At 33.2% G+C, this 10,745-nt stretch overlaps 1 protein-coding gene across 1 annotated transcript; it reads right to left on the bottom strand.

Annotated features, from left to right (window-relative positions):
* Nucleotides 1–5,053: 5,053 nt before the first annotated feature.
* Prr27 (proline rich 27) lies at nucleotides 5,054–9,084 on the bottom strand. The gene is made up of 4 exons (XM_048785741.1): nucleotides 9,034–9,084; nucleotides 7,979–7,999; nucleotides 5,715–5,926; nucleotides 5,054–5,537 (listed from the first exon to the last, which is right to left on the bottom strand). The coding sequence occupies exons 1-4, from the start codon at nucleotides 9,082–9,084 to the stop codon at nucleotides 5,054–5,056; spliced, it is 768 nt and encodes a 255-aa protein (XP_048641698.1).
* Between the last annotated feature and the right edge of the window lie 1,661 nt (nucleotides 9,085–10,745).

The following is a 10,745-nucleotide window of genomic DNA, read 5'->3' as shown; positions in this document are numbered from 1 at the left end:
TTTGAAGATAGTTCCTTGGGAAATGAAATATGAAGATGTGAAATGACTGTGAGAAGTTAAACTCACTGATCACTAAAAGAACCAAACAAAAGTTATGGGAATTTGAAGAGACTAGAAATTACAGCATGGGAAAGAAGATGCAGGAAGTCATAGACTTACCTTGAAAAAGAAGAATATTTGTAAAGGAACACGATGGTTGGCTTAAAAATACCTGACAATTTTCTACAGTTTCATGGGAAGATGTAGCATGTTTGTTAGGTAACAAACGGGACCTATGGTTCAACATGTGAGAAGAGTTTTACAATTAGGATGATAGTAAATGAAATGGTCTGAGTCGGATGAAATAACCAAACCAAACCAAACCTGTATATCTTCAAAGTGTACTATGTGATATTTACACAAGCACAGATTGTTAAATGATTGCCACAACCAAGGTTACTGACATATCCTTCAGTGAACATAGTTGCTTTTATTCCCCCTTGTGCTAACTAAATTTAAGGTCTATGCAAAGTTCAAGTGTATGAAAATTAATGATAGTCACCATGCTGCGAGTTAGACTTCCAGAACTTAATCATCTTATAATAAACAGTAAGTTCATACCCTTTGGCAACATCTCCCCATTTCTCCCAGCCCCTGGATCCTTGAAATTATCCTTTTGTTTTCTGTAAAGCAATTACTTCCTGAGGTTCCATCATCTCACAGCAGAAGGTAGTCATTGAAAGACTAAAGATGAAAAACTAATTTAGATAAATGACTGAGGAAAACAATGGATGTAGGATATTTTTCTATCTGTAGAAAAATGAACCTTTCCCATCTCAAGAGATTCGTAGAATTGCTCTGTATGGCCATGACTGTTTCTAAATTGTTTATTTTGGTTATCCTGTTTTGAGTTTTATCATTGCAAAGTGAGTGCAGCAGGCAGATACCTTGTCTTTTGTCTCAATTTTCAGGAATAGGAAATGTCACATTCTGACCTGGCAGACAGTCTGAATCCTGAATTTTGTCATAGCTGACAAGAAAGTGACATTGGGGAGGAAGAGTGAAATGGAGGTATGTGAACTAGCAAGGGGAGTTGTGGAGAGACTGGCTATGTATTCACCAATCTAGTTTTTCTCAGCTCCCTTCTGTGTTCCATTGGGATCTTGCGTCTGCCTATTAAGTAAGGGAAGGTGGGCAGAAACAAGGGAAGTCAACAGCTGCAGACACCTCCAAGAGGTGAGGCTCCTTCAAGGCATATCAAGGGAGTACAACCAGGCCGACACTTTGGTTTCAGCCCAGTAAAATTGATTTTGGACTTCTGACTCCCAGAATGGATAGAGAGAATAAATTTCTGCTCTTCAAAGTCATCAACTTTGTGGTAATTTGTTGCAACCACCATAACGCAATGTTTAACTTCCTGTTAGTTGGCTTCATCTTCATCTTCCAATCCAGTTTGGAGTCCCCATTCTCTTGGTATGTTTTCTCATTCTGCCTCTCACTCTTGGGCAATTTATTTGTCTTTTCTGTTATACTTGGATTTCTAATCTTTAAAACGAGAAGAATAATATTATACTTAATAAGGTCATATCACAAGGACTTAATGAGTTAATATTTGTAAGGAGCTTAGAATAGCTCCTAGCACTATAAAGTGCTATGTAAGTTGATAATAGATTTTTTAAAAAGCTGACGAAACATTTTGGGAAGGAGGAGATGGAAAAATCATGAATTAAGGTGATCTTTTCTTTGCCTTCTATTTGCAGGAAAAAGAATATGGAAACAAAAATAAAAGTCGATTTGTGTCATATTTTTAGACAGTATTCAAAAGAAAGGCACTTAGCATATGTTTAAATTTATGACCATTATATTATTTCATATTTATGAAATATGCTTTTTATATTTTAAATTGGAAAAAAGTACACCATGAATATTATTTCAGTATGAGTTAAATCCAATGAAAAACCATCACAAATCAATGAATATGGTAAGACTGAATTTTAATATAACAGAATGAAATTGAAAAAGTTTTTTTTTTAAATTTCATTGATTTCTGCACCAGTCTCTGAAAGAGAAAAACAACATATTAGTTTTATATCATACATTGTCAATACACTTGCATTTATAGCAAAGTTGTTATTCTGTGTTTATGATTATTTTAAAAGACTTTATATAACAGTCATGTAAAAATCCATGCCATGAATACACATATTTAAGAAAAGATTTTCTTCTGTGTTTTTATAAATACTATGCATTCTTACCACAGTTATACATTCCTGTAACAATGTTATTCTAATAACAATTCATTTTCAAATGCAATATTAATTCAATGTTATAATTTATTTGCCTGAATATATCCATATTATACAGGATTTTTAATGTGGGTACTTTTTCATATTATCACTGTTTATTGATATGGAATGATTTCAAGGACCATTCTTTTTCTGTTTTAATAGGGAGACATTTCCAGAAAAGTAGTATCTTTTCTCTTTACCTATTGTAAATTACATAATTAGTATGGTAAAAAATACTACAAATACTGAATATATGAAATTGTTATATGTATCAATATCTTGAAATAATTCACTAACCAACCTTTCATCTGTCATACCAGTAAAATAAATAAAACCAAAATAATAAACAGTAGTCAGAGAATTTCCAATAAAAACTGAAACTTTTTAATGGCCCTGGCAATGGCTACAACTAAGAAGCACCACTAGCAATAATAATTGCCCTCACATTTGTTTTTCAATTCCACTTGAGCCATTGATGTTGTTTCAGTAGAGTTTTTGATTTGGATGACAATCAAATAAGTCTTGTCATTTTCCTGTCTACTGAGTATTTAGAACACTAAAATTATAACAGTTTTGGGAAAGGCTAAAGGAATGAGAACTTGAAATTAAGGTAACCAAATGTCTTACTTATTTCCTCATCAGATGACTAAGATGGAATAAATCCAACTGAGCTTTTGGTCAGTGCCTTTCTTCCCAGGAAAATATATGTTGGGGAGTAATGTGGAGTGTGTAGAGGGTGGTGGATTTGGTGGATAATGGTAAACTTCAGGTCTAAATTGTTTGATTCCTAAACAGTGGTTCTCAATGTGGGAAGACTGGTGGCTAAGTAGACATTGTACATAATGACTTGTGAGAACTTTAAGCCAACAATGCCTCTTCCTAACCACAGTTTAATTCCCTCTCTGCTTATGGAAATTTCTTCCTATTTTGACCACCGTTATTTCAAAGTATTTAAGTCTGGATCAATTTAGGAAGGAGCTTTCTAGTTTTCCCAAAGTAACCTGAGTTCTTTACATAGGACTTGAGTTCATAATTTCAGAATTCTGGGGTGGTAGACTGCTAGCACTTCTCCATAGCCCACTTTCTCATTTTCATGTAGTAAAAATATATTCAAAAGTAGTTTCAGATGATGAGATTTGGTCTATTTAAACTATGATTTCTAAATCTCATTATCATGTTTGACTTACAGAAACAAATGCATGTTACTCATTTCTGTCGAAATTGTCATTTCTCTAAAGGAAAAAAAAGAGAAAGATTTTTTTTATACACAGCAAAATATACTTCATTGAATAGTTCTGGCCTATATTTTCTAAATAATCATTCTAAGAAGTTGTGTCCTACTGATAAGTTTATAACTCATTTTTTAACATACTGCCACCAGAGTTCGTTTTCTAAAGCAGAGAATCTGTCAAATCACTCCTCCCAATGAAGTTCCTTAATAAGTTCCTTTGGCTACAGGATGAAGTCCAGGGCATTTAACTGTTTCAAGGTCCCTTCTGATCATGTCCTTCTTCAACTTATCCTCACTTTCTAACATGTCCCTTCTACTCTCAAATGAAGCAGGGACTATAGTTATATCCTGGGAGATGAAAAGTACTTATGTGGAAGAGGTTTATCAAATTAGCATGTTTATTGTGTGTGGAACAATGGAGAATATGCCTAGCTCTTTATATTTAACTGAACTAGATGCAAAAACCCACACATTTAATTTAATTCCTTGATGATTATCTTTAAGGACAGTTCCTATCTTCTTCTAGGAAATAAGTACTAGATATATTCATGTAGCGGTGAATGTACTGTGTACTACTCACTGATGTATTTAAGCTTTGATTTTTTTTCAGTATGTTCCTGGGTTTTGAGTACCTTCTGTGTAGTTTGAAATCACATTTGCCTTTTATAAAATAACCTAATAAATATCTAACAAGATATAGGGACACAGGTCTTCTTAATATTTTTAAATGACAACTGCATTAAAAAAGTTTAAAAATCTTTGCTTGCGGCCAAGGTGAGTAACAGAAACTATATTAACTCTCTTGCCTGAAACAAACAAGCACAATATGTACAAAAATAGGAAGAGGAAGACTCTTTCAGGATCTCAGTGGGATGGTGATTACTAAGAGACTGGAAGCAAAGGAGGGTAGACACTAGCTGAGGAGAATTTCCAGAACTTACATATGTATTGTATATTACATGTTGAATATATGTCTCTGTGCATGTATGAGAAAAATTAATATTTTCCCTTAATATCAGGAAAAAGGGATAATATCTAGCCACTTTCATTTACCATTATAATGAAGTAAGTTGGCACAATCATAAATAAATAGTTTCGATTTGGAAGCCAAAATGTTCATCAATAGAAGAGTGGGTAAAAGATTATGTTCTGTCTATATAATAAAATCATAATCTGCAAACAAACAAACAACCCCCCCATCTAAAAAAACACACCAAACAAACCCTACTATTGGTTTACACATCTTCATGGTATTATCTAAAATAAATGAAGCCAGACATAAAGGAATTCTTACAGTATTATTCCACCTACATAAAATTCAAACCAAATCCAAGCCAATTTCTAGAGACAAAAACAGACAAACAAAAACAGATCAAGAATGGGAGAAAGGGGAACCTGGGATTACAAAGGAATGGGCAAAATCTGGCTGTTCATTATCCTGGTAGTGATTTTGTGGGTGTATACATGTGTCAAAACCTATCAAAGTGTACTCTTTTAATACCTGCAGTTTGGCATATGTCAATTGTACTTCAATAAAGCTTCTCTAAATGTTTGCTTATGGAGAGGTTGTGTTTCTTCTCCTACAAATCTCATGCATTCCAGTGGTGAGGTACTGGCAACCCACCTGGTCAAGAGGAGAGGGTTGAGATTCTGAGATAGCAGGTTTGTCTAGAATAGGCTTATTACCACCAGGTTTGACTGAAGCAGAATGGCCTACAGCATGTTCGGCTGCATCAGATTTGGCTGAGGCTGACTGGGTGTCAGGCATATCTGCACCAGTAAGTTCAGTTGCAGTCGACGGGACATCAGCAGGCAGGGATGCAACAGATTTAACTGCAGCAGACTGGGAGGCAGCATGTTTGGCTGCAGCAGTCAGGGCATCTGTGACTTCACCGGGCTCAACTGAAGAAAGAGGATCTGCAGTCAACTCTGAAGAAAGTGACTCTGCAGCAGGCTCAGCTGCTACAGGCATAGATGTAACTGCAGCTGACTCAGATTCAAAAGATAGACTAGCTGGTTCTGCAGATGCTGCAGACATACTTAAAGGATGGGAAAAGGGAAATGCCCTAGGAGGAGAAGGAGGAGGAGGAGGAGGTGGAGGAGGATAATAGTGAGGAACTAGAGGAGCAGCAGCAGAGGGAGCCCAAGGACCAGCCATAGCAGCGGGAGCTTCAGGAGCGTTCATTTGAGGTGGGGAATAACTAGGGACTTGGTACACATAGGGAGAGCCAGAAGCAGACTGAACCCAAGGATATGGAGATTGCCCTGATTCAGAGTCAGCTACAGGGTATTTGGGGCCACTATTCATTCCACTATTCATTTGAGGATAGGAAAGAGTAGGCAAACGACGAGTTGGGAAATCATCATTTGGTGAGCCATAAGGAATATCCAGAGATGGATTAAGTGGGTAGCCATAGCTACTGACATCCTAAGGAAGAAGCAAAGAAGTAAATGATAAGTAACTTTATGTTCTATCTTTTTATTACTTACGTTATGGCTGTAGTATTATATAAGTAATGATTTTTTTTAAAGAAGAATTCAAATTTAGTCTTTTCATAAGTTTTGAATGTAGCTTATAATAATTACTTAAAAAAATTGAACAAACCCAAATTGAGGGAAAAGTATTTTGTGTTTAGGCAAATAAGAGTGTTATAGACTGCAGATTATGCCAGTGTAGACCTGGGCAAAACTAAGAGATGTTTATGTATGCTACAGAGTTGATATAAGGAGGTAGGATTGGTGCTTCCAGGCCTTCTCTGCGCTACCCCATGTACTGTCCTCATTAGCCCAACATCTCTAAAGTTGTCTCCAAAAGCCCTCATTTCTTCACTCCCTTATTGTTGTTCCAGGGACAGGGGTCCCTCTATTCCCAAATTCAGATTTCTATCTCTGAACTCCTTTCTTCATCAAAGTGTCCATTCACATTCACTTCAAGCCAGGCTTCTCAATTTGTTATCAAGAGAGTAGGCAGTTAGCATGTGGATGATATACAATTGGCTTTTCATATATAATTTTCCCTATGGAATTTGCATTTTAAATGACTACCTTATTAACATTATTCATGAATTTATCATCAAATTTCAAATGACTTCTTTTGGTAAGAACTCCATATTATTCTCTGGTTGTTCCAGGTTTGTCTCTTACACATGTGTAAGATAGGGAATTTCAAAGCCACAAAATTATATAAGAATTTACATTTTAAATTTATGTTTCTTGGCCTATATTCATGAAGTTTTATTTCTTTTCATAAATTTATCAGTTTTTCATGGGAAGGCCACCCCCAGAGTCTTTGATTACTGTATAGCTCAATTAAAATTCAAGAAAATTTGAATTTTGATAAATATCAATTTAAAGTATGACAAACGACATTAATATTTCTTGTATACTTATGTTAGTGTTATGGAGTTATTTTTTACATGTATTCAAAGTTAACTTGTCAATAATAGACGCAATTTATAAACAGACTCAGTTTTTGTATTTATTGGAAAATACTGCTTTGTCTATACTTTTAGAAATGTAAAACTTTATTATATAATTACATTTGACTTTTAAGTATTTATCCTAATAAACAGGCAGTAAAATTAGACAGGATATCAGTATAAATAAGAAGTTATATAATGTATAAATGTAAATATGTTTATATTTCTGTTTGTGTATTTAAATGTGCCCATCAGAGGAAAAGAAATGAATAGGTTCCTAAATAAATTCTTTGCTTTTCAAGGAAAAATATAATAATGCTAAATCACTGAACATTATTTGATAAAAAATCAATTTTAAAGAAAAAATGAATAATGTAAGATACATTTCAGTATCCTTAGATATAAATAAATATGAATATATTTTACCTCTTCACTGGATGAGGATGAGAAAGATTTCTAAAACAAAGAAAACAATGATTATTTTAAATTAAACAGCACTGAAAGACATTTTTTCTTCAGATTTCTACTTACATTCAGAATGACTACAGCTCATGCAAGAAAAGCCTGGCTGGATACATCATGTAGTTTGTTCAACTACCTTGTGATAAATATTACAGAGGCATGAAAGAAACTCTGGACAAAGCAAACATTTTATTATACCACAAAATTATTGCATTTATTTAATGCTCCTGGTCATTGAAAAGAAATAAAGAATTGCTGATAAATATATTCAGGTCATGTATATTTATATTTAATAAATATTTTCCATCAAATCAGAAAAGATAAATACAAGTACTATTTCAATATCATTAGCAGTCATTAAATTACATTGTTAAGGAATTAGAGAATTGTTAAATTTAAAACGAAATCTATGGGCTGGGGTTGTGGGTCAGTGGTAGAGTGCTTGCCTAGCATGTGTGATCCTCAGCATCATATAAAAATAAATAAATAAATAAAAATGTCTATCAACAACTAAAAAAATTAAAACAGCAACAACATAACAAAAAAACAAAGTCTAAAGTAAAACTAGACATATTTATGTTTAAATGAAAAAGATTTACCTTATTGAAGGGAAAACACTTCTGAAAAAAGAAGTTTAGTAAGGTTATTTATTTGAAAATGCTGTACCCAGATTTATTTATTAATGAAGAAATTTGCAAAACCTTATAATTATTATAGTTTCTTTGAGATAGGAATCATCAGTATGAATTATTTATCATCACCATCATCATCATCATATATCAGGAAGTTTTATTTTGGCCAGATGAATTTTAGTGTGTAATATCCTATGTGTACATAAATCTTCATCATATGAAAGATCATTCAGCTCTTATTTATCTAATTTTGCTAATGTGTGTGTGTGTGTGTGTGTGTGTGTGTGTGTGTATGAAGGAGACAGAGATAGAGAGAATAGTAAATTCATCATTTACCATTTGAAGAGTTAAAGCTTGATTCAGGTAATTTTAGGAAGTAGAATAATATTTTAAATTTGGACAAAATAATAGTAGTGTATCATTTCCTACTATATCCTAGATACTCTGCTAAGCACTTTACATAATTATTTAGTATTCAAAACAATTATTTGGGTGAAGGTGTTATTATTTTCTCAAAGAGGGTATTCGGCACACTCACTGCTCACTGGCTAGGATTAAGAATTTGCCCTCAAATAATCTTTTATCTATTTATATTACACTGCAGGTCTTTATGTTCATTTGCTTTTGTCCCATCAAGAATTCTTTGTGACTTGGCATAAATACCTCTAGCAGTGGAACTTCCCTGCCAGAGAAGTCCCAATTCAGCATTCTATAATTATAAGAGATAAAACTCTGCTAAAATTGTCTACATGGGATTCTGGTTCTCTGTAGTTCTTTCCTCCTCCAGACTCCTACATTACTTAACTCTTATCCTTGTGGTTGCTCTAGTTTTTGTAACTGTCATTATTTTGGTTTTTAAAACTTCCTTTGAAGACTATGATACAACAAACCACATGCTCATCAATATGTTTCTCTGCTTTTTTAATAAACAGGGAAATAATTTTATCTTTAGCATGAATCTTTTCCAATGATTATTTCATAGTTATACCATTGGTATGATTGTAAAAGTCCATTTTACTCACCTTCCTTGCAAAAGCAATGCACAGGATGCAAACCCAAAGAAGCAGCTTCATTTTGATTGGCCCTATGAACAGGAAGATTATAAACTTGTTGCTTCAGAAAATATGAATATATATTATAATTATTTCTCTGATAAAGAGAAACAATCAAAAGAATACTTGGTTTTGTTAGTTTGACGAGGAAGACCCTTAACAGAAATTGGGTCCTACTATTTAACTACTGTGAGTATGATCTAACAGGAATGAAACTAACACCAAAAACATTTTTTTCCAGCAACTTTCCTTTAACAATTAAATGACTTCTAACTAACTGTCTTTAAGTAGAAGTTAACTCAGTTACAAAGGGGGCATATTTTGTAATTAATTTGTCTTGGAGGGTTTAGCTGGAACTAAAATTGTTTAAAAGTTGCCATTCTGTAGGAGCTTTATTGGAATTTATTGTTATGGATTCAATGTGAGATTGGTATCACCTACTTGGAAAAATTTCTAGTCTGAAACTTTTTGCAAGCATGCCCTGTGGCATTAAACTTTAGGTCTTTGATGGCCAAACCTTTTGTTTGTCTCTGAAGAGTAAAAGTGGCAGGCATATATTTAGGTGTGTATCTAGGTTGGGTTCAATTTTCTTTAGGAAACACAAAACCAATCTCTATATTAAACTGTATAGCTTTTCCCTTCTTCAAATGCATAAAATATCTCTATTTTTACAAAAAGTGTACTCAGGACATAGTTGACATTATTTAGAATGTCAAAATGTGAAAAATATAAATGCTCAACAAGAGATGTTTTATTAAGAATACTAATAATGAAGAATTATAGAATTATAATTTGAGTTCTTAAAAATTTCAGAAATGAAAAAAATCTCAGATTTTTTAACATTTAAAAATCTTCTGACAGTGTTGCACAGCCTCTCAATTTATTTATCATCTACCTATATGTCACTTGTGACATCTAACTTTAGAACCCTCTAGAAAGAAGAAAACATTTATGTCTCATTCACATAGCAGAAGTTTTGCCTTCCCTTTTCCTCAGTATTTTTTTTTCTTTCAAGTAGAGTCTAAAGAGAGAAGAGTTTACTTGACCCTATTGTACAGTTCTTCAGAAGAAGATATAATTTTCTAAACAGGATGAGCCTATTTTTCTAGTTTTTTTTTTTTTTTTTTTGCCAATGCCTAAGTCCAGCCTAAACTAGAGGCAAAAATTCCTTTGGTAAGTCTCTTCCTATGCAGTATTGAAATGGCAGTTTCATATTAGATATTCACAACACCCTGTGTTCCAACATCTCCAAACCGAAGAGAATATTAATACATCTTGAATTTATAGGTACCTTATAAGAGTCTTACTGAGATCAAGCAGAGAATCTAAAACAAAAACAAAACACAAGAGCATCTTTATATGAAAAGAGGATACCTTGTTTCCAGGGTAGGAAGGAACGAAGTCCTAAGTCTTTATTTGAAAAATATGCCTCACTTTCTTTCTTCCAGGTATATTTATAAAATGGCCTTTAAAAGCAAAAGGATTATTTTTCTATTTTATAATCAGTATAAAATATGAAACAATAATTAAAGCCCATTAATTTGGGTGTGAATTACTACTTCATTTGGTAGAACAATTAAACAAGGGAAGTTAGTTCCATAGCATAATAGAAAGAGTAAGTACCTTAAACTTAATTCCTAAATACACTTTGCAAATATTCATTACTTGAATGTATTTTGGCA

The sequence above is a fragment of the Marmota marmota genome, unplaced genomic scaffold, assembly GCF_001458135.2.
Source record: "Marmota marmota marmota unplaced genomic scaffold, marMar, whole genome shotgun sequence".
Taxonomy (NCBI): Eukaryota; Metazoa; Chordata; class Mammalia; order Rodentia; family Sciuridae; genus Marmota; species Marmota marmota.
The sequence above is the reverse complement of the archived record's forward strand: the minus strand, read 5'-3'. Positions and strand labels throughout refer to the sequence as shown.